Source organism: Mya arenaria, chromosome 13 (assembly GCF_026914265.1).
Source record: "Mya arenaria isolate MELC-2E11 chromosome 13, ASM2691426v1".
Classification (NCBI taxonomy): Eukaryota; Metazoa; Mollusca; class Bivalvia; order Myida; family Myidae; genus Mya; species Mya arenaria.
The window spans coordinates 39,845,098-39,869,086 of record NC_069134.1 but is presented as its reverse complement, the minus strand read 5'-3'; the positions used below and the strand labels follow the sequence as shown (position 1 = coordinate 39,869,086).

Sequence of the window (23,989 nt, the reverse complement as noted above, 5' to 3'; positions counted from 1 at the left end):
CTCAACACACACATCTTGTAAACCTGGAGATTTTCATATACAGCACACGTTTAAGCATGGTTTCTGTCATTTGGTTCATAAAAAAACCACAATGAATTAATTTTGGCAGATAGAATATATTAACAACACAATAATAGTCAGATATACAGTGAGTTTGGTATTTACGCTGCATACCGCTGTATACTGCGACCTCTATAAAGAATATACTGGGTTATGTACGTAACATGGCAATTGAAAGAGTGAATAAAAGGTCTATATTTCGTGGGAACTTGAATTCATGGATCACCCAACCCACGAAAACCACGAACATTAATGTCCCACAAACAATAATGATTTCACAGTAGTTGTAATATATTAATGTAACTGTGTTTGTGTATGGGTTGGAGACCTTTGTACAATAAAGTTTTTGCAATACGTATTTACATTAAACTTTGAAATTGAGTACAGTAAGAAAACCCATTTTGTTTTCTGGGACCAATAATTGTCTTTTTTCAGTCAACAGGAAGATGTGTTACATTTGATTTAAAAAAAAAAGTTTTAAAGCTGTCATGGGAGAGAAGCAGACTTGGCTTTGATCTGAGTGAATAAAAGCAACTTGTGATATAAAGGAAATATTACTAACATTTTCATTCTCATGTACGCCCAGGTTGACAAGTACATGAAGGAGATACTGGCCGACCTGCTAACCAACCTCACCAACAATCAGTGGAGGATCAGGGAGTCAAGGTAGGTAGTCTTAGAAATTTTGATTTTAAATCACTTTTCCATATTTCTATATTCTTCTGTAAAATCCAAAAAGAAAAAGGTCTTCCAACTCTATATAAATCATACAAAGATGTTTTGCTAGGCGGAAAAAAGTTTCAATATGCCTTTACCTTCAAAGTAAGTGAAAATTTTGATCACTGTAGGTGTAGATATTTTTGAAATGTCAACGATCAGTGTTTATATTGAGTAAAACAACACTCTTGAGTTTAGCATTTAAGGCGTTCACTTTCAATATTGATCATAATTTTATGTGATATTCATAATGATAATAGTTTAGTTTGCCATTGATATTAATTCATTGTGATAATGATATTAATTTTATGAGATCTTGACATACTTATATGAGATATTGAACATTAATGGCATTTTTAATATGCAATATACTTATATTATAGTTATATAGATAACATGACACTATGAAAAAGGTAATTTTCTAATATTTTTCAATGTTAAATCACTTTGAACAGTTGCCTGGCGGTCCATGACCTTTTGAGAGGTCATGCCCTTGACGATGTGGTGGAGAGTTTACCAGAACTGTGGGAATCGTGTCTGCGAGTGCTAGATGATATCAAGGAAAGTGTACGCAAAGCTGCCGAGCTGGCCTGTAATACCCTCAGCAGAGTGAGTGTTTGGTTTAAACTTATTTATTTTACAACAATTGTGAAGCAAGCAAGTTATGATGGTTTAAACTTATTTTTTTTACAACGATTGTGAAGCAAGTTATAATATTAATCACTCCTGTTGGCTCGATGTTATGTGAGAGCAATATAACAAAACATAGAACAAATAACAAGGCCTAAAAAGAAAATTGTTTGGTTAGGGTTACATCCTATTCAAAAATAGGTAGGGTAGGTAGGCTTTTTTTTTTTTTTTTTTTTTTTTTTTTTTATTAGGCTTTATATAAGAATGTCATTTTCATCATTGGAGAATGGTGTTAAAGTTAACTCCTGTATTAGCATTTAAGGTTTTAAACTACATATTTAAAAACCAATAAAAAAAAAAGATTTTTTTTTTTTTTTCATTTTTTTTTTCCATTTTTTATTTTTTTTTCAAACTGATTATAAAAACGGTAGGGTCGGCGCCTATTCCGTAGGTAGGGTCGGATAACCCTAACCAAATGTTGTTTTTTTTTAGGCCCAAGCAATATTTTCAAATATCCTGTATTTTTTCATCATATTTATTCATATGGATTTATTGTTTTGACTTTTTTCTTGCTTATTTTCATATTCTTGCATATCATTTATCCACTAAGTTAAACCACTTGAATCAGATTTTTAAGACTATCGGCCCAGATTTCTGGGAATTGTGTCAGCAGGTGTGACATGATAATCAGGCAAGTGTCATCAAAGCTGCGGAAATACCGAGTAATAATCTCAACTGGATACTGATTATATGAAAAGTATGAAGTTATTTTTGTTTTTAGCATATTTAACAATTTTCTCAACTTATTTTGTGTTTATCTCCAGGCATCTATAAAAATATGTGATGTGAGCTATGGAAAGGTAGGGGAAAGGGCCACAACTGTGGTCCTGCCTTGTCTGCTCAAGTGTGGCCTTCAAAGTCCTGTGTCAGAAGTCAGAGCTTTAGGGTAAGTTAGAAGATATGTTTAAAGATACATTTAACCATTGTTAACTCAAGCACTGTTCCAACAAGAATTAAGGTCCAGTTTGATATTTTATCGTTGGTCTTTGTTCAACGTTGAAGAGATAGGAGCCGGAAACGATCAAAATTAAAGTAATAGTGTGTGCATATCTACTTCGGCTAAAAATATCCTGCAGATCAGCAAGAATTCTGTAAGGCTATTAAAGCCCCATATCCCTGTTGAAGCCCTGTTTTAGGCAATTAGTTGGCTCTAACCTTAGGTCTTGAACCACTAAATAGATCATTTATAACTATGGTTATCAACAAACTTAAAGATCTGCAATAATGTCGGAGGGTTATTGAATCGCCATAATTCTGTGTTAGTTACAGCCTTGTTTGAGGGAATTAGTGGATTGTTACCTCAGGCCATGAACCACTAAAGTGTACATTTCTACCCTAGGTTATCAACAATCTTGAAGATCAGCAAGAATGCGGGAGTGCTATTGAAGCCCCATATCCCTGTGTTAGTTACAGCCCTGCTCGAGGCAATTAGTGGTCTGGAACCTCAGGTTATGAACTACCTAAGTGTGAGAGTCTCAAATGAGGAAACACAGCACAGGGTAAGTGGCCTTAGTCACTTTTTTTTTTGTGGCCTTATCAAAATACACATTGTTTATAACCATGGTACATTCTTCTTTTACACTTCATACATACCGTGGAAAAATTGACTGACAAATTCTCATTAATATGAATATGCATGAGGCAGAGCAACAAATCTTTTTCAAATAAAATCGCATGTTACAATTTTTACTTTTTCTACTGGAAAACATAAGTAAGAGTGTGCATATGTGAGAGTCAGATTTCTTGAGAGGTTTCTGTGCTGAAATCCAATGAAACTGGCTCATTAATTATTCATTCATGATGACAAGATTTTTGTATCCAAATTGCCTACAGTACACAGGAAAGTGTAGCTATGTATTGAATCAGGGGTATCTGATGATGCACTGTTCTTAACTATACATGAATTGTGAAATTTTGAACGTAGCATTAGTAATGTTCTTAAAAACTTAAATGTTTGTTGAAATGAATGTTTAAAAATGGTGGCGTAAAATTTATCTGGAAACCTACTGAAATCATTTTGCTTTATAAATCTCTGTTAATCTAGAATATGAACATATGCCAGTTTTTAATATTACATCATACTTTGATGCAAACTTTAGTTCATGATGTTTGTAGAGAACTAAATTGGAATTGTAAATGATTTATTTGTTTCAGTGAGCTACAGTTTTAGGTTTGGAAGCATTTTATATAATTACAACTGATTTTTTTAAATTTTTATATTTTCCAGCTTGACAACGCCAGAATTATGGCTTCAAAAATGTCTCCAATGATGGAAACTGTCAACTTGGTATGGGTTTTGCTTGTTTATATGACCGGGTTGTATGATAAAACTTATATCAAAGTAAAATAAAGTGTGATATGTATATTAAGAGTTTGTTTGGTTGGCTGTATAAATGTAAAAGTTTTAATTGGTTTGCAATGATGAAATGTAGTATTGAACTTGATGAAGGTGCTAAACAGGATTGCTTTTGACAGACAGAAAATTGTTCAGTTTACTGTCAATGTCTGTAAGCCCGTTTTACTGCCACAAAACCTTAAGGTAAAATCAAACTTTTACTATCGTTTCAGTGTGTACAGTATGTGGATGAGAGTGTTTTACCGGAGATGGTGCCAAGACTTACAGAGCTCATCAAGAGCGGTATAGGTGTAGGGACAAAGGTATGCTGGATTGATTCAATAAAATGGCTCTCAATTTAGCTGAAATCTTAATGAATGCAATGACTTTAGAATGATTTTAACACAATTTACTGTTAGTTTGCAAATACATTTATATGTCTTTATGGTCTATTTACCGGCATGAAAGCCGTCTAAATTTTAACTTATCATAAAACATAGCCCTGGTGAAGTTGTTGTTGTGCAAAACAACACTTTAATATTGGCCATAACTTTGAAACCAGAGATACATGTACTAACATGGAACTTGATACGCATGATCACATTGAAAATACACCATTTTCATTCATCAGAGGTTTGACGTTATACAAATAGCATCATTGCTTTGGCGTACGAGAATGCAATATACATGGGCAGTAAAATACTTGTTGAGTTATGCCCTCTTTATTTACTGAATAAAATGGATGAAGATTGGTATCCTTGGGTGGTGTTCTTTTGAGTTTATTCTAGTTTTTACAGCAAAAAATATCAATTTCAGGCAGCTTGTTCCCACTTTGTTGTCTCCCTGGTACATCAATGTCCGAAGGATCTGACCCCACACACAGGTATAGTAATTACACTACATTGTTCGTACAGCCTACTGTGGGAAATATGGCTGTCTGTCATACCATCGTTTTTTCAGTAATTCAAGTAGTAATGATATATATTTCAAAACAATTTTTTGTTCAAATTTTATCACCTATCAAGTATTCATAGATAACAAAATAAAATTTATATGACTGGATTGGAAATTTAATTCTCTATAAACTTTACATTGATGACTTATTGATTAAACCAAAAGAAATACTAAGAAAATAGGTTTGTAATACATGAGGGTTAAAATTCCAATAATATCAATAATCTCCTATGAAGTAGGGGTACTGATATGAACTGATAAGCCATACACTGGCAGCCTGAAATGGCTTAGGTTTACATGAAGTAAAGGGTTAAAACTCATGTCTTTGATTTTTTTAAATAGTTGCCTATATAAAGTTTATTTGAATTGCAAGTTACACTCAACTGAATTTGTTATTCTATTGTAATATCAGACTTGATATTTTTATCTTGTGATATTTTCTCATACGTCCGTTGATGAGATGGCCCCTAAATAGATGTGTAACAAAACCCGTCCGTTGATGAGATGGCCCCTAAATAGATGTGTAACAAAACCCGTCCGTTGATGAGATGGCCCCTAAATAGATGTGTAACAAAACCCGTCCGTTGATGAGATGGCCCCTAAATAGATGTGTAACAAAACCCGTCCGTTGATGAGATGGCCCCTAAATAGATGTGTAACAAAACCGGTCCGTTGATGAGATGGCCCCTAAATAGATGTGTAACATAACCCGTCCGTTGATGAGATGGCCCCAAAATAGATGTGTAACAAAACCCGTCCGTTGATGAGATGGCCCCTAAATAGATGTGTAACAAAACCCGTCCGTTGATGAGATGGCCCCTAAATAAATGTGTAACAAAACCCGTCCGTTGATGAGATGGCCCCTAAATAGATGTGTAACAAAACCCGTCCATTGATGAGATGGCCCCTAAATAGATGTGTAACAAAACCCGTCCGTTGATGAGATGGCCCCTAAATAGATGTGTAACAAAACCGGTCCGTTGATGAGATGGCCCCTAAATAGATGTGTAACAAAACCTGTCTGTTGATGAGATGGCCCCTAAATAGATGTGTAACATAACCCGTCCGTTGATGAGATGGCCCCTAAATAGATGTGTAACAAAACCTTGGCCTCATTAGGTTAAATATATATTGCATGTTTTTTATTCATTTATATGCTGGACTTAACATGTAAATACATATTGTGTTTAAAAAATATAAACTTTTAAAGTTGAATAAATTAAAAATAACTGTTATAACTGAGGTTATCAAAATGTCAAAAGGATCAAGTTTGGGAACCATTTTAGTGTTCGAAATTATACTTTTAAAAATCACAATATTACTTAGCTAAAGAACTTGTAGTATGTCCTGCTATGTGAAACTCAAATTTTAAGAAAGCTAAGATTATTTATTTACTAGTGCTAGGCTTCAAAAACTGACATTTGCCGTTTACAGGCAAGCTGATGGGTGCTTTTCTGAATGGAGTGGCTGACAGGAACATGGCAGTCAGAAAATCTTACGCTCTGGCTTTAGGACATCTTGTCAGGGTATGATTAAGATTAACATCTATTCTCTTTTATCATGTGAAATAAATAAACAAAAACCATAAAGTTTCCTACTTTTATACTTGTAAATATTCAATTGTGCTAATATACACGTAATAGAATAACGTGTGAGTTGTGGCTTGAAAGTGACGTAAAGTCCTGTAGGTATACTTGATGGCTGGAATATTGCTTATAAAAACTCTTAACGTGCCTGGCAAAGAATGTCAGATCTGTTTATCATTGACACATTCATTGCCGAAAATAAAGATTTTATTTAATTTTCAGTGATAGTTTGACTCTAAATTTGTAGGGTGAAATGACGTCAATGTCAAGCAAGTGCATGTCATAAAACTGCATATTGTCCTATGAATGTTTCCATTAAACATTTGCCTAAAAATGAGTAACATTTCAGATAGCCAAAGATTCAAGTGTTGAGAAGCTGATTACAAGAATGAGATCTTGGTATCTGGAGAAAGAAGGTCTGTTCATATTTTTGATACTCATGATTACCTTTCGAGAAATTAAAAATGTTTTAAATATTGAAATTTGTGGTTTATGAAAAATTGTCAGTAAGAAAATTAAATTGACTCAAACTTTGGCAAATTTCATTAAAATAACATCTTTAAGTTAGAAAAGGCTTGGTCAAGGTTGAAAGCTTGGCTGTTCAAGCCCACTTGCCTTATTCTGTTTAAATATCTTTATTTTTATAAAACCTCTATCAAAGACAGTAATCCATGTACAGGACTTTGTTTTAGGTATAAAACATATTTTTAGCTTGTGTGTTTTACAAAGAAAAGGTATTGTTGTGGTCTTGATATTGTTGTCATCATGGACATTGGCAAAAATCTTAAACTTAAACGTTTTTCTAAGGTATTCCAATAAAACTTGGTATATATGTTGAGAGAGACCATGTGTACATGTAAAGCAAGATTCATAACTCTAGCTTCAATATTTGTGGAGTTAGGCCACATGTTTTACTGACAAAAAAACAACAGATGAACATTGGGGTTTGCTCCAGGACGCTCTCAAGTTAAATGGATCCTTTCTTTGAAATATGTCACAAATCAATTTTTTCTGTTGACCAGAGGAGGCTGCACACAATAGCCGTGGTTTAACATTTTAAGCAATCATCCAACAAAGTCTGGACATACTTAAACATCACACTTCATTTCAAGAGGAGGCTGCATACAATGGCTGTTGTTTGACTTATTACGCAATTAGCCAACAGAGAGTCCCAACATACTGAACATCACACTTCACTCTGTGTATTATTTCACGATCATAAATGTCATATTTTCTTATTTCCAGAGGAAGCAGCACACAATGGATGTGGCCTGACGTTACACGCGATCAGTCAACAGAGTTCTGACATCCTGAAACGTCACGCCTCATTGACAATGCCACTGGCATTTTTGGCCATGCACGAACTGGCAAAAGGTCAGAAACATCATATTGTCACATCTCAAGATTTTTGGCTCGGTTTACCAAGAATCAAAAAAACCCTCCCTCTACCACCCCAACCCCATTTATAGGTACTCGCTCATGTTTTTGGACCGAAATTTAGTTTTCATGGTAATACACCTGAAAACACATTATTTTAACATTATTTTATTCTAATATATTGAAATTGCTTTAAAAAAACAGTTACAGTATAAAAATTATTTTGGTTTTAGTGGGGTGCGAACCCACTCCGGTCAAGTCTAGAATAAATTAGAAGACCAACCCCTAAACCACCAGGCCACTGGGACTGTAACAAAAGTAGTAGCTATTTTGACCTCTTAAGAATACAATGATTAAATCAAGTGATAATGTCAATTAACCAATCAGGCATCAAATAAAGCTGTAATTAAGTGATTATTAGCATTGCTAGCGGTAATTAAAATTGTGGTCTTGAGCAGATATCAACATTTGCTGAAGGGTTAAAGCTTTTGGTGTCTTAGATTAAACACTCCTAATCATTTGTCACACTTTATTTTGTCATACAAAAAAAGTGCATTTTACAATAACATGTGCGAGTGTAAGTACAAATCATGTATGTTTGTTCTCATTTTTAGTGAAAATATGAGTAATGCTTGTTGGTTCTGCCTTTATACTTGAAATCATTGAAGAAAAATTGTTTCAACAAGATCATTAAAGTACTTCAAATGAATACCGGGTATGTTAGTTTGTTTATTCTTTAACTTCAGATGGTAGCAGTAACAAGGGAGATGATAGTCTTTCACTCTGGGAGGAAGTGTGGACCGAGGTCACACCAGGTACACAGATTTTCATTGTTACATTAATCTAGGGGTACAGCCTCAATGTTTGTTTTTTTCCACATTTAAAGGAATGATGGCAGGGCCTTTTGATAGGTGAAAAATAGTGTCGTTTTTGCATCAAGGGAAATAATACTAACATGGTTCATATAATGTTCAACTTGTGGTCAGACCTTTTATTCAACAAAGCTATGGTAATGGTAATATTCATGAATGGCACTATATTGCTACTATTGCTAAAAGAAATGTAAAATATTAAAGGGGATTTTTTTTACATGGACAGGGGAAAATATATTCTTTCTCAGGAGAGGAATGGGGTAGAATTTCGGCCCCCAAAATGACCGGAAATAAACACAGAGTCTTTGGAGATATTTTCTACCACCTGAACATTTCTGAAATGATTGCATTTGATTATGCCGCTAAAGGTCTGAAGGAGGGCAAACATTATTTATACTTAAAGCAGAGGGTCGTTTCATCAAGGATTCTGGGAGCTGTTTTGTAAATGGAAAGGAGTTCAAACAGTGCCATACTTGTGTTGAAAAATCTTTCCTAGGAACGAAACTGCTCCTTGTTATCTTGATGAAATGGAGGCCTGGTGTTGGTGAATTCAAAGACACATTTCAAGGGCAAATGTCACTTTCAGTGACAGTTAATATTTTCTTTTGACTATATCACTAGGCTTTGTATTGATTTCTAATAAGGGTACATATACCATGCGATAATTTTTGCAACATCTCTTAACTTCATTTATCAGTCATTTATCTTTCATTGTTGAATCTTTTTATTAATGAATACTACAATATAAACTTCTTAATTACATATTTCAGGTACCGAGGGAGGCATCAAGCTATACCTGGCAGAGATTGTATCCCTACTCCAGGAGACGATCCAGTCCCAGTCATGGGCAACAAAAGCTCAGGCCGCCCGGGCAATATCCACTGTGGCTGACAAATTAGGGGCTAAATTAGGGCCACCACATCTTGGGAACCTTATTGAAGCCCTTCTTCTAGGTCTACAGGGGCGAACATGGGCTGGGAAGGTGAGACTTTGATTTTGGGGCTCTCAATATACTTTGTTAGGATTCTTTGGGCATGAGTTTTTGTGTCATCCGTGAGGTATGGCTGACTCAAAGGGGTAACTTTGTCGAGCGTCATTGTTATCCTTTCTCATCTGTGTCACACTTTAGTTTTCAATCAATGACTATTGAACAACTTGGTGTAGAGTCTCCAAGCTTTGGTTTGCACATTAGCCATGGTCAGTAGATGGCCAAAAAACTGGCAGCACATCTGATTTGTGGGTTTCTAGTATCCAAGCTTGGAGAATAATTGCAAAGTGTGACTTTAATTTAAGCACCTTGAAAGTTAAGCACCTTGAAAGTCAACTTATCATTTTTTCTGTTCTTAGTTATGCCCTGATGCATGGCCGTAACGTTGATAAGATAATAAAGTTGGCTTTCTTAAAAGTTACATAACAGACTGTGTAGAATTATCGTTTACATAAATGTATTCAAGGTTTAATACATCTAAGCTGCTTTAAAGTTTGTATATTGTACATTTTTCTTCTGTTTACAGGAGGCCCTTCTACATGCTCTCCAAACAGTGTGCAAGTCCTGCAGGTAAGCATCTCCATACCCTACTGCAAACAAACATTATTTTGTGTATGGTGTTTTCTGAGTCGTTGCCCTTTCTCTCGTTATTATGTATAAGGATTATAAGAGTCAGTAGGTCAAGCTTATAGGTTTAAGGTTTATAAAAGTGTCAGTAGGTCTAGTGGTTAGGCATAAGGTTTATAAAAGGGTCAGTAGGTCAAGTGGTTAGGTGTAAGGTTTATAAAAGTGTCAGTAGGTCTAGTGGTTAGGTGTAAGGTTTATAAAAGGGTCAGTAGGTCAAGTGGTTAGGTGTAAGGTTTGTAAAAGTGTCAGTTTGTCTGGTGGTTAGGCGTAAGGTTTATAAAAGTGTCAGTAGGTCTAGTGGTTAGGCATAAGGTTTATAAAGGGTCAGTAGGTCAAGTGGTTAGGTGTAAGGTTTATAAAGGGTCAGTAGGTCTAGTGGTTAGGTAAAAGGTTTATAAAAGGGTCAGTAAGTCTAGTGGTTAGGTATAAAGTTTATAAAAGGGTCAGTAGCTCTAGTGGTTAGGTGTTAGGTTTATAAAAGGGTCAGTAGGTCAAGTAGTTAGGTGTAAGGTTTATAAAGGGTCAGTGGGTCTAGTGGTTAGGTATAAAGTTTATAAAAGGGTCAGTAGCTCTAGTGGTTAGGTGTAAGGTTTATCAAGGGTCAGTAGGTCTAGTGGTTAGGTATAAAGTTTATAAAAGGTTCAGTAGCTCTAGTGGTTAGGTGTAAGGTTTATAAAAGGGTCAGAAGGTCAAGTGGTTAGGTGTAAGGTTTATAAAAGGGTCAGTAGCTCTAGTGGTTAGGTGTAAGATTTATAAAGGGTCAGTAGGTCTAGTGGTTAGGTATAAAGTTTATAAAAGGGTCAGCAGCTCTAGTGGTTAGGTGTAAGGTTTATAAAGGGTCAGTAGGTCAAGTGGTTAGGTATAAGGTTTATAAAAGGGTCAGTAGGTCAAGCTGTTAGGTGTTAGGTTTATAAATGGGTCAGTAAGTCAAGCGGTTAGGTGTTAGTGGTTAGGTAAAAGGTTTATAAAGGGTCAGTAGGTCTAGTGGTTAGGTATAAGGTTTATAAAAGGGTCAGTAGCTCTAGTGGTTAGGTGTAAGGTATATAAAGGGTCAGTAGGTCAAGTGGTTAGGTATAAGGTTTATAAAAGGGTCAGTAGGTCAAGCTGTTAGGTGTTAGGTTTATAAATGGGTCAGTAAGTCAAGCGGTTAGGTGTTAGTGGTTAGGTAAAAGGTTTATAAAGGGTCAGTAGGTCTAGTGGTTAGGTATAAGGTTTATAAAAGGGTCAGTAGCTCTAGTGGTTAGGTGTTAGGTTTATAAAGGGTCAGTAGGTCTAGTGGTTAGGTATAAAGTTTATAAAAGGGTCAGTAGCTCTAGTGGTTAGGTGTAAGGTTTATATAAGGGTCAGAAGGTCAAGTGGTTAGGTGTAAGGTTTATAAAAGGGTCAGTAGGTCTAGTGGTTAGGTGTAAGGTTTATACAAGGGTCAGTAGCTCTAGTGGTTAGGTGTAAGGTTTATAAAGGGTCAGTAGCTCTAATGGTTAGGTGTAAGGTTTATAAAAGGGTCAGTAAGTCTAGTGGTTAGGTGTAAGGTTTATAAAGGGTCAGTAGGTCTAGTGGTTAGGTATAAAGTTTATAAAAGGGTCAGTAGGTCAATTGGTTAGGTGTAAGTGGTTAGGTATAAGGTTTATAAAAGGGTCAGAAGGTCAAGCAGTTAGGTGTAAGGTTTATAAAAGGGTCAGTAGGTCAAGCAGTTAGATGTTAGGTTTATAAAAGGGTCAGTAGCTCTAGTGGTTAGGTGTAAGGTTTATTAAAAGGGTCAGTAGCTCTAGCGGTTAGGTGTAAGGTTTATAAAAGGGTCAGTAGCTCAAGTGGTTAGGTGTAAGGTTTATAAAGGGTCAGTAGGTCAAGCGGTTAGGTGTTAGGTTTATAAAAGGGTCAGTAGCTCTAGTGGTTAGGTGTAAGGTTTATAAAAGGGTCAGTTGCTCTAGTGGTTAGGTGTAAGGTTTATAAAGGGTCAGTAGCTCTAGTGGTTAGGTGTTAGGTTTATAAAAGGGCCAGTAGGTCAAGCGGTTAGGTGTAAGGTTTATAAAAGGGTCAGTAGGTCAAGCGGTTAGGTGTTAGGTTTATAAAAGGGTCAGTAGCTCTAGTGGTTAGGTATAAAGTTTATAAAAGGGTCAGTAGCTCTAGTGGTTAGGTGTAAGGTTTATAAAGAGTCAGTAGCTCTAGTGGTTAGGTGTTAGGTTTATAAAAGGGTCAGTAGGTCAAGCGGTTAGGTGTAAGGTTTATAAAAGGGTCAGTAGCTCTAGTGGTTAGGTGTAAGGTTTATAAAGGGTCAGTACCTCTAGTGGTTAGGTGTTAGGTTTATAAAAGGGTCAGTAGGTCAAGCGGTTAGGTGTTAGGTTTATAAAAGGGTTAGTAGGTCAAGCGGTTAGGTGTTAGGTTTATAAAAGGGTCAGTAGCTCTAGTGGTTAGGTATAAAGTTTATAAGAGGGTCAGTAGGTCTAGTGGTTAGGTGTTAGGTTTATAAAAGGGTCAGTAGGTCAAGCAGTTAGATGTTAGGTTTATAAAAGGGTCAGTAGCTCGAGTGGTTAGGTATAAAGTTTATAAGAGGGTCAGTAGGTCTAGTGGTTAGGTGTTAGGTTTATAAAAGGGTCAGTAGGTCAAGCAGTTAGATGTTAGGTTTATAAAAGGGTCAGTAGCTCTAGTGTTTAGGTATAAAGTTTATAAGAGGGTCAGTAGCTCTAGTGGTTAGGTGTTAGGTTTATAAAAGGGTCAGTAGGTCAAGCAGTTAGATGTTAGGTTTATAAAAGGGTCAGTAGCTCTAGTGGTTAGGTATAAAGTTTATAAAGGGTCAGTAGCTCTAGTGGTTAGGTGTAAGGTTTATAAAGGGTCAGTATCTCTAGTGGTTAGGTGTTAGGTTTATAAAAGGGTCAGTAGCTCTAGTGGTTAGGTGTAAGGTTTATAAAGGGTCAGTAGCTCTAGTGGTTAGGTGTTAGGTTTATAAAAGGGTCAGTAGCTCAAGTGTTTAGGTGTAAGGTTTATAAAGGGTCAGTAGCTCTAGTGGTTAGGTGTAAGGTTTATAAAAGGGTCAGTAGGTCAAGCGGTTAGGTGTTAGGTTTATAAAAGGGTCAGTAGCTCTAGTGGTTAGGTATAAAGTTTATAAAAGGGTCAGTAGGTCAAGTGGTTAGGTGTAAGGTTTATAAAAGGGTCAGTAGGTCAAGCAGTTAGGTGTAAGGTTTATAAAAGGGTCAGTAGCTCTAGTGGTTAGGTAAAAGTTTATAAAAGGGTCAGTAGGTCAAGTGGTTAGGTATAAAGTTTATAAAAGGGTCAGTAGGTCAAGTGGTTAGGTATAAGGTTTATAAAAGGTCTAGTGGTTAGGTTGCTCAATCAGGAAGCCATGTGTTCCACTCTTTTTGTAGCCCCTTAGAAGGGGCATTGAACAAATTTTTGTTGATGTAATGTTTGATTAAGTTATTATATGTTAAGCAGCAAGTAATAAAAAGTTCAGTTGGTGTTTCCCTTGGTATTTTTGGGACTACTTACCATTAATGCCCTTATAAAAAAATAAAAAAAATGACCACCACAGGGACTAAAATACTTTCTGGTCGCAGGTATCTCTGAATACAATATTATAGATTTTATTTCTATTTATAGATGTGTTATTTTTACAGTTCCAGTATAAAGGGATCTGAAGAAGAAGACTTTGTTACTAAGGTAATGAACTTGTTTTATTGAAATGAGATTTTTTTTAGGAATTTGAATCTGAAATTAGCTTGCTCTCTGATAGCTCCATTAATTTTACATTTTGACACTTTGTGACCCATATAATTTTGTTATCATTTGAAAGAAAGTTGATGGCTGATTACTTATATGTAAATTAATTGAGCAAAACTGGAATATGACAATTAGTTTATTTGCTCTATATTTCCTTTTTTCGCACTTAGTCTCTTTCAATAAATCATAGCAGTTTCCTGACCTATGTCTGCCCTGAGAGAGACTTGTGATTTTCCTGATATGGTTGCTTTGAATTCTAATCTCATTATGACATTTAATGGCCCTCCTAGAATCAAAAATATCTTTTGTTAGAAAATTATAAAATGCATGAAAATTGACATGTTTTGTTAGCGTAATTGTATTTCAGATAATTGAGGAAAATAAAGGACAAGCTAATGGTGGAAATATTTCAAGCTGATAGGTTCAAGAATACAAAGCCTGTTCATGATTTTATGAAATCTTATTTTAGGTAATTGATTCCTTCTGGGGGAAAAAAGAAAAGAAAGCATAAAGTACCAACTAGAGGCCCTGGCGTGTCTTCATAAGGTGATGGAGATATTTGTTGTGAAAAGTTCCCAAGTGTCCCATTTATGAACTATTAAATTGTATTTCAGATAATTGAGGACCTTCTTAGGGAAAGTAGAAAAGAAAGCATAAAATACAAGCTAGAGGCCCTGACATGCCTTGGAGAGGTGGTTGAGATATTTGAAGTGGATAGGTTCCAAGATGTTTACGCCATACTCGCTCCTGTGATAGAAAAGGTATTTATGTTGTACTGTTTCATAATGTATGAGTGGATCATGGCTTGGTGTTTTGATATCTGTTAAAGGTTAATAGGTTAGGGCTGTCAGGATGAGCGTGGTCTAGTGGTTAGCATGTCTACCTCTCACAGGTGGTTGGTTCGAGCCCCATCGGGTGTATTTCTCAAGGCCTGTCAAAATGGACACCAGTTCCGGTTTCTACCTAAGAAACAGATTAAGACTAATTCAATCTTTTTTCATCACAGTAGTGCTAGGAATTATTTTAGTATAATTCTAGACCTGTCTGATTGTGTAAGGCAACATTAGATTTCTCTACTTAAGGATCATTACATTGATTTTATGTCAATTAACCAGGACTTAACTTGGGGCTGTGCTAGTTTTGACAACTGTCTTTTTGTTAAGATTTAAGAGTTGGCATTGGATGTTGAATTGGGCAAAATTTGTTGATATTGCAGAAAGAGGAAGATATGGAGGTCGATGAGGAAAAGGAAGAGTTGAATTCTGATGTTAAGGAGGGCCAACTTGTGTGCTATTACACAGTCCTAGGTCAAATATGGCCTATAGGGGCACGTAATACTCAGGGTAAGTTTTTATGTAATCTGTTCACTGAATTGAACATGTCAGTAACTGTTGTTCAACGAATTCAGCATATAAGCTGTTTACTGAATTGAGAATATAAGTTGTATGCTGAATTGAGCATGTAAGCTGTTTACTGAATTGAGCTTGTCAGCTGTTTTATAAATTGAATATGTGTTTACTGAATTGAGCATGTAACCTTTTTACTGAATTGAATTTGTTTTTACTGAATTTAGCATGTAAGTTGTTAACTGAATTGAGCATGTAAGCTGTTTACTGAATTAAATATGTGTTTACTGAATTCAGCATGTAAGCTGTTTACTGAATTAAGCATGTGAGCTGTTTACTAATTTGAGCATGTGATATGTTTACTGAATGGTGCATGTGAGCTGTTTAATGAAATAAGCATGTAAGTTGTTTACTGAATTGAGCATGTAAGCTGTTTACTGAATTGAGCATATAAGCTGTTTACTGAATTAAATATTTGTTTACTGAATTCAGCATGTAAGCTGTTTACTGAATTAAGCATGTAAGCTGTTTGTTAATTTGAGCATGTGATATGTTTACTGAATGGTGCATGTGAGCTGTTTAATGAATAAGCATGTAAGTTGTTTACTGAATTGAGCATGTAAGTTGTTCAATGAGCGTATAAGCTGATTACTGAATGAGTGGCCCTGGTAATGCATATATGAATTGAAATGTTTTCTTTTCTTTTCCAGAGGCTCGCCTGGAAGGCATTAGCTGTCTACTATGCGAGGCCCTGCAAGGGAACACACGGAAAATCCAAGAGGCCATTATGAAGACCATGCATAAAGTGATCAACAGGTAACCCCATTACTATTCCTACAAATTGCATATAGTACATTCTTCATAGCATATCTTAAAGTAACTGAAAACAAATATATATCCACCTTCTGATAAAAATAATAGCATCACAACAAGCAAACATTTGTACATGTATAATGGTAAAAACACAGACAAAATAAAAATATATATACAAGTATATTCAGGGCAGCAGGGCCAAATAATAGAAGCAACAAAAGATTTGTTCTAATAAAAATACTCTTAGATTGTAATTTTTGAAATGTTTATTTCTTAAAGAAACTACATCCTTTTAACTTGTATTACCATTTAAGAAAATTTGAGGAAAAAGTGAAAATTCTGGAAGTTTAACAATGATGACGTTAATCACATTATTAACTTTGATAAAGTTCTGAACGTTCAGCCCTATGTTTCATGGTTATTTTCAAATGTATACTCTATATTCTTGTATGGTTTATTCCAGACTGGAGTGCTTACAAGACGTACAGAAGTTCTCTGCCAATGAGCCATCAGTAGCGACAGTATTGCAGAGGATGATTTTGTCTGTCTTGCCCTGCCTGGGTAAAAGTTTACTTTCATATTCTCACTGTATCTTTACAAGGTCCTTTTACCATGACAGGTGTTGAGAAGGTGTGTCAGCTGTTCGGTAGCTCAGTCTGCATAGCATTCGCCCTGACAGTGAGGGGTCCCAGGTTCCAGCCTTGGTTTGGCTGCACATTTTTCTCACCCTGTTACAATAAATAGTAATTATTCTTGAATGCAAATAATTTTACTTAATACAACTAATTAAATAAAAACTGAATAATTAAGGTATCCATGTACTTCTCGGAAATGCTTTCTAGTTAGCAATAAACATGTATGGTTACCTAGAAATTTATATTGTGAACGTTTCAAGATTATCTAAACTACAGGATTAGCCCAGAACTTTCTTTTCTTGTCAGCCATTTCCGAAGACACATGTGTTAAACATAAAAAAGAAGCAATTTTTGTGATCAGTGTGGTTTTAGCTTGTCTGTTTTCCAGAGTGAAAAAAACAGACAAATTGTCCTATGTTTAACTGTCAGCATCAGTGGCTTGCAAAATAATATCCTAGGTCATAACTTAATGGGTTTTTTTTTTAGTTATTCTCATGAAATTTGGTACATAATTTTGTTACAAGTGCAATTTGTGTTTGTGTATCAAGGCCCATTTCACTGGCTTAAAAAATTGTGGAATTAATCCCCTTTAATTGACGAAAAAACACAGACAAGTATAAGCACTCACTTGCTTTGCTTTTGTTTAAACTATGGTATTTAAGAGTGCTGTTGTTTGTTAATAACAAATAACATGGTTCTCGTTGGTTTGAATGCATGAAATGAAAGTTAAATACCATTATTTTTTGTGCGTATCCCTTTTGGCGCCAAAGTAGCAAAAAAGCATGGCCACCAGGGACCGCCACCCAACTCAATGGATTGGCCACACCAAAAAAAAAATTTTTTTCATTTAAACCTTTTTGTGCTGTCATCTCTCAATAAATGTGACAACAAGGGAGACTGCCGATGGCATTATGTCTGTCACATTATTGCAAAATAGGATAGTTTAGAAGTTACTTTTGATTATATTTGGGTACTAAAGAGTTTAATGGTTCAATTACAGACTGAAGTCCTAAATGACTTTTGTCCACAATGTGCACAATTCTGTTGTTCTATTTTCCAGGTAACTTGAAGTACACTGTGATAAGAACAGAAGCCCTTGAGATTGTCAATGATATTATACCAAAGCTAACAGGTAATTTGAAAGTCTTTTCTGAAATTTAAGCTTTTATAATATTTTTATTATGCCCCCCTTCGAAGATGAGGGGTATATTGCTTTGCACAGGCATGTCGGTATGTCGGTCGGTCGGTCGGTCCGTCCGTAGACCAAAGCTTATCCGAGTGATAACTCAACAATTCCTGGACGTATGGTCATCAAACTTCACATGAAGGTTGGGCCTGACCAGTAGATGACCCCTATTGATTTTGGGGGTCATCGGGTCAAAGGTCAAGGTCACAGTGACCTTTAATGGTAAAATAATTTTAAAGCTTGTCCGAGTGATAACTCAACAATGCCTGCACCCATGGCCCTCAAACTTGACATGAAGGTTGGGCCTGACCAGTAGATGACCCCTATTGTTTTGGGGGGTCATCAGGCCAAAGGTCAAGGTCACAGTGACCTTGAATGGTAAAAGGTCGTCCGAGTGATAACTTGACAATGCCTGCACTGATGGCCCTCAAACTTGACTTGGAGGTTGGGCCTGACCAGTAGCTGACCCCTATTGTTTTTGGGGCTCATCGGGTCAAAGGTCAAGTTCACAGTGACCTTGAATGGTAAATGGTTGTCAGAGTGATAACTCAACAATGCCGGCACCCATGGCCCTCATAATTGAACTGGAGGTTGGGCCTGACCAGTAGATGACCCCTATTGTTTTTGGGGGTCATTGGGCTAAAGATCAAGGTCACAGTGACCTTGAATGGTAAAAGGTTTTCCGAGTGATAATTCGACAATGCCTGCACCCATGGCCCTCATAATTGAATTGGAGGTTGGGTCTGACCAGTAGAAGACCCCTATTGTTTTTGGGTGTCATCGGGTCAAGGTCACAGTCACCTTGAATGGTTAAAGGTTTTCGGTGTGATAACTTGACAATGCCTGCACCCATGGCCCTCAAACTTGACTTGGAAATGGGCCTGACCAGTACATGACCCCTTTTGTTTTTGGGGGTCATCTGGCCAAAGGTCAAGGTCACAGTCACCTTGAATGGTAAAAGGTTGTCCGAGTGATAACTCGACAATGCCTGCACCCATGGCCCTCAAACTTGACTTGGAGAATTGGCCTGACCAGGAGATGACCCCTATGGGTTTTGGGGGTCATCTGGCCAAAGATCAAGGTCACAGTGACCTGGAATGGTAAAAGGTTGTCTGAGTGATAACTCGACAATGCCTGCACCCATGGCCCTCAAACTTGACATGGAGGTTGGACCTGGCCAGAAGATGGTCCCTATTGATTTTAGGGGTCATTGGGCCAAAGGTCAAGGTCACAGTGACCTTGAATGATGAAAGGTTGTCCGAGTGATAACTCAACAATGCCTGCACCCATGGCCCTCAAACTTGACATGGAGGTTGGGCCTGACCAGTAGATGACCCCTATTGATTTTAGGGGTCAAAGGTCAAGGTCACAGTGACCTTGAAAGCGAACTCGACAATTCCTGGGCCTATGGTCATCAAACTTGACATGAAGGTTGGGCCTGCCCAGTAGATGACCCCTATCGACTTTGGGGGTCATCAGACCAAGGTCAATGTCACAGTAACCTTTAACGAAAAAAAGTTAACAAATCTTCTCCCACTGATATCTCAACAATGCCTGAACCTATGATCATTAAACTTGACATGGATGTTAAGCCTGACCAGTAGATCACCCTTATTGATTTTAGGATTCATAGAGCCAAAGGTCAAGGTCACAGTGATTTTGAATGGTAAAAGGTTGTCCGAGTGATAACTCAACAATGCCTGAACCCATGGCCTTCAAACTTGACTTGGAGTTGCATCTGACTTGTAGATGACCCCTTATGATTTAAGGGGTCATTGGGTCAAAGGTCAAGGTCACAGTGACCTTGTACGAAAAAAACTTGTCTGTGTGATAACTTGACAATGCCTGCACCCATGGCCCTCGAACTTGACATTTAGGTTTCTGGTGACCAGCTGATGACTCTGGATTTTGAGTTCATAGAGTCAAAGGTCATGGTCATAACACACTCTATCCTCACACTTTAATGGTCATAATCTTAAAACTGCCTTAACGGCAACAAATGAGCTGTCATTTCGGTCCATGCATATTTCATTCAATTGTCCATATAATCCTGACAACATGGCGCTCAGGGGGGGCATAATGTTTGACAAACATCTCTTGTTATTGCATGACTTTGCATGTTTCAGAATTAATACAACTTTAATGTACTTCATTGTAATATACTAGTTTAATATAACCAAAAAATAAAATAAATCCTTTTTGGTGAGGAATGTCTATAGTGATGAAAAAAATCTTACATGAGTTGTCGTGTACCATAAATTTGTAAATCACAAGGAAGAATAAATCTTTTAGTGTTCATTTGTATGTCTGTCACTCATTGTACTATAAATCAAATAAAGTTTGACTTATACATGTATTTCAGAATTTCAAAAACTCCAATGCCTTTCCAACGAGACTGTAGAAAAACTGAGGACCGATTTGGCTACCATGACAGCGGACTCCAGTCCTGAGATTCAAGACAAATCAAAGACTCTTCTTGTGATGTTGAATGCCTAGTGTGATAAAATGGGTTTAATTATTTAGTTAATAATTTATCGGTTCTTGTGTCACCTTTTGGTGTCGGTGCAACAGTGTCATTTGCAGCAACTTCGAAAAAATCATGGGCAAACAATAACTAGTATTTATTATTCAATCCTAATGAAACTTAGTAACTGTGTTTGTTGGCATAATGTTATGGTCAAGTTTAATCATGATGGGGTTAATCATCTTAGATACTCCAGAGTTGTGCCTCTTTTACATCAAAATACCGCTGGCTTACTTTTTGTTAAAGGGTATGAGTTTTTATTTATTACAAAGGTTGGCTCCCTTTACATTTAAACTGGCATTACAATTGGTTTTACTATGATGAGTGAGTGCACATGGGCACTTCAAAGAGGTGATCTAATCAATTTTGCAGAACTTCATTCAAATTTGTATCAATGATGTGGTGCCTCAATACTAATATTATGTAGATTAGAATACTAGTACCTTGAATGAAAAAGCATCTGATTATTTTATACAGTCATGTTTGTAATAACATATGCACAATGATGTTGATATCATCATATTTTTTTGGTTTAGTTAATTATTATTGTAAATGAATTTGATTAAACGGTACAGTAGCAAATAAACCAATGAAATAAATATTTTTAAACTAGTTTCTGTAACAGTTTTATGCCATTAGGTGGCCATATTTTGTTCATCAATGAATCTATTTAAATCATGTTTGTATTAAATTATATTGCATTTTTGATTACATTTCAAACATTTATACATTGTTCCTTTTTATGCCCCCGAAGGTGGGCATATTAAAATCGCACCGTCCGTCCGTCGGCTCTATAACTTTCCCATGTATGGACAGATTTTAAAATAACTTGCCACATGTGTTCCACATACCAAGACGACGTGTGGCGTGCAAGACTCGTGTCCCTACCTCAAAGGTCAAGGTCACACTTAGTGTTTATTCACAATGGAGTGCTGCATATAAGGACATAGAGCATAGGTTGTCGTGTCCAGGCTGTAACTTTCTCTTGTATGGACAGATTTTAAAATAACTTGCCACATGTGTTCCACATACCAAGACGACGTGTCGCGTGCAAAACCGTGTCCCTACCTCAAAGGTCAAGGTCACACTTAGTGTTTATTTACAATGGAGTGCTGCATATAAGGACATAGAGTATAGGTTGTCGTGTCCGGGCTGTAACTTTCCCTTTGATTGACAGATTTTAAAATCACTTGCCACATGTGTTCCACATACCAAGACAACTTGTCACGTGCAAGACTCGTGTCCCTACCTCAAAGGTCAAGGTCACACTTAGTGTTTATTCACAATGGAGTGCTGCATATAAGGACATAGAGTATAGGTTGTCATGTCTGGGCTGTAACTTTCCCTTGTATGGACAGATTTTAAAATAACTTGCCACATGTGTTCCACATACCAAGACAACATGTCCCGTGCAAGACCCATGTCCCTGCCTCAAAGGTCAAGGTCACACATAGTGTTTATTCACAATGGAGTGCTGCATATAAGGACATAGAGTATAGGTTGTCGTGTCCGGGCTGTAACTTTCCCTTGTATGGACAGATTTTAAAATAACTTGCCAAATGTGTTCCACATACCAAGACGACGTGTTGCGTGCAAGACCCGTGTCCCTGCCTCAAAGGTCAAGGTCACACATAGTGTTTATTCACAATGGAATGCTGCATATAAGGACATAGAGTATAGGTTGCCGTGTCCGGGCTGTAACTTTCCCTTGTATGGACAGATTTTAAAATAACTTGCCATATGTGTTCCACATACCAAGACGACGTGTCGCGTGCAAGACCCGTGTCCCTACCTTAGAGGTCAAGGTCACACTTAGTGTTTATTCACAATGGAGTGCTGCATATAAGGACATGGAGTTTAGGTTGTCGTGTCAGGGCTGTTACTTTTCCTTGTATGGACAGATTTTAAAATCTTTTGCTACATGTGTTCCACATAATTATGAAGACGACATGTCGTGTGCAAGACCCATGTCCCTACCTCTAAGGTGAATGATACATTAAGTGTTTATTCACAAGGGAATTCTGAATATAAGGACATAACAGTGTAGGTTGTCAAGTATGGGTGGTATTTTTTATGTTCAGAGGCAATTTAAAATAACTTGCCATATGTATTTGACACGTAATGTCAAGATTAACTTTTCATGTACTGACCTTGTTCGTAGGTCAATGTCACATTCGGGGGCATTCGTCACATACTGTGACAGCTCTTGTTCAATATTATTATATTTCAGTCGTCACGTCTTCTTAAATTCATTAATTGTCACTAACGTATTGGGTCTGAGGTTGAGAGTCCGATCAGAATAGCAAATTTTTAAAGATGCAATCTTACTCCCAAATGAGATGTACCACAATTAATACAATTGTTATAACTTACCGAAAACAGCATAAATATTGAAAAACAGTGGTTCTTATGAAGGATACAGTATTTAATTTGAAAGTAAGGTTCAGAAATTCTGTATTTCTACTTTATGAGACGATAGTTGATCACTGTAAATCTTTTGAACCCACCAGTTATTTAATATTTGTGCCTTTTTTTAGCTATTAAATACATGGTTATGATCTTGTTAATAGTAAGTAGTTAAAGGTTTATCACTAAAAATTAATGTTTGTTATACATGTGTATGTAGTTTAAATACAAGTATCACTTAAATTGTGTATATAAATGCAAAAGAAGCAGCAAAGAAGGTAAACATGGTGTATCTGTCACAAATCAGGCACACATCTTTTGTCAGAATGAAGTTACATTAAAAATATTTTGAAGCAATTCAGACTTCAATTTTCTGAGTCTGAGGCTGAAACTCAGACTCAAGATGTTAGTGATGCTGACCCAGGGATTCATTAGTCCAGGCCCCAATATCACGAAAATACTTAAGTCAAATCTCAAACTCAGGCTCAGCACATTTTACCACATAGCATCAAAATTAATTAGAATTCATATATGTTTTTTTACAGTTTTATAAGCACATTCGATCATAGAATGCCTTTGGTCAAATTCCAAGGGAAATCTATTCTACAGCCAAAAATGTATATGAGTACAATTCTGTATTCTTTATAAAATACTCAAGTATATTTTTTGCTCTAGATTTAGTTTTCTTTGAAATGATGAAAAAATCTTTTCATCAACAAGTTCTATAAGAAAATATGTTTTCAAAAAGTATAAATCATGGAAGATTTTGAAGAAAATTATGCTTTTATATAGTGACATGAGTTGAGACTGAGTTTGAGATTTGACTTAAGTATTTTCGTGATATTGGGGCCAGGATTAATCATGAAATCAATATTGAGAGCCTTTAGCTTCAGACTTGTGTACAGTAGGAGGTACCTTGAAATGAACATACATGAATTTGGAAACAATTTCCATAGCAGTCAAAGTCATTAAACCCTGCTTATTTTTTGTACACCAGAGCGATGATGCTATGAGTACATCAGATAAATGCGTAGGATTTATCATTATCAAACCTATTTTGAATGAGAATGACTCTCCTTTGAGCATGAACCATATATACTTAAACAGAACTTGGCAGTTTTTAAGGATTGACAATTATCAGCTGTTAAAACCATGGGTG

At 36.3% G+C, this 23,989-nt stretch overlaps 1 protein-coding gene across 1 annotated transcript in view; it reads left to right on the top strand.

The window, feature by feature from the left end:
- The window catches only part of LOC128214176 (proteasome adapter and scaffold protein ECM29-like), a 50,740-nt gene extending 29,717 nt beyond the window's left edge, over nucleotides 1-21,023 (top strand). The window contains 20 exon segments of the mRNA XM_052920515.1: nucleotides 647-726; nucleotides 1,233-1,386; nucleotides 2,232-2,353; nucleotides 2,807-2,966; nucleotides 3,695-3,754; nucleotides 4,036-4,125; nucleotides 4,619-4,685; nucleotides 6,191-6,282; nucleotides 6,692-6,758; nucleotides 7,588-7,716; nucleotides 8,466-8,534; nucleotides 9,362-9,573; nucleotides 10,106-10,149; nucleotides 13,818-13,860; nucleotides 14,535-14,681; nucleotides 15,137-15,263; nucleotides 15,977-16,082; nucleotides 16,543-16,640; nucleotides 17,775-17,846; nucleotides 20,263-21,023. Of these exon segments, the coding sequence (XP_052776475.1) occupies nucleotides 647-726; nucleotides 1,233-1,386; nucleotides 2,232-2,353; nucleotides 2,807-2,966; nucleotides 3,695-3,754; nucleotides 4,036-4,125; nucleotides 4,619-4,685; nucleotides 6,191-6,282; nucleotides 6,692-6,758; nucleotides 7,588-7,716; nucleotides 8,466-8,534; nucleotides 9,362-9,573; nucleotides 10,106-10,149; nucleotides 13,818-13,860; nucleotides 14,535-14,681; nucleotides 15,137-15,263; nucleotides 15,977-16,082; nucleotides 16,543-16,640; nucleotides 17,775-17,846; nucleotides 20,263-20,396 (2,073 nt within the window). The 3' untranslated portion in view covers nucleotides 20,397-21,023.
- The last annotated feature ends 2,966 nt before the right edge of the window (nucleotides 21,024-23,989 follow it).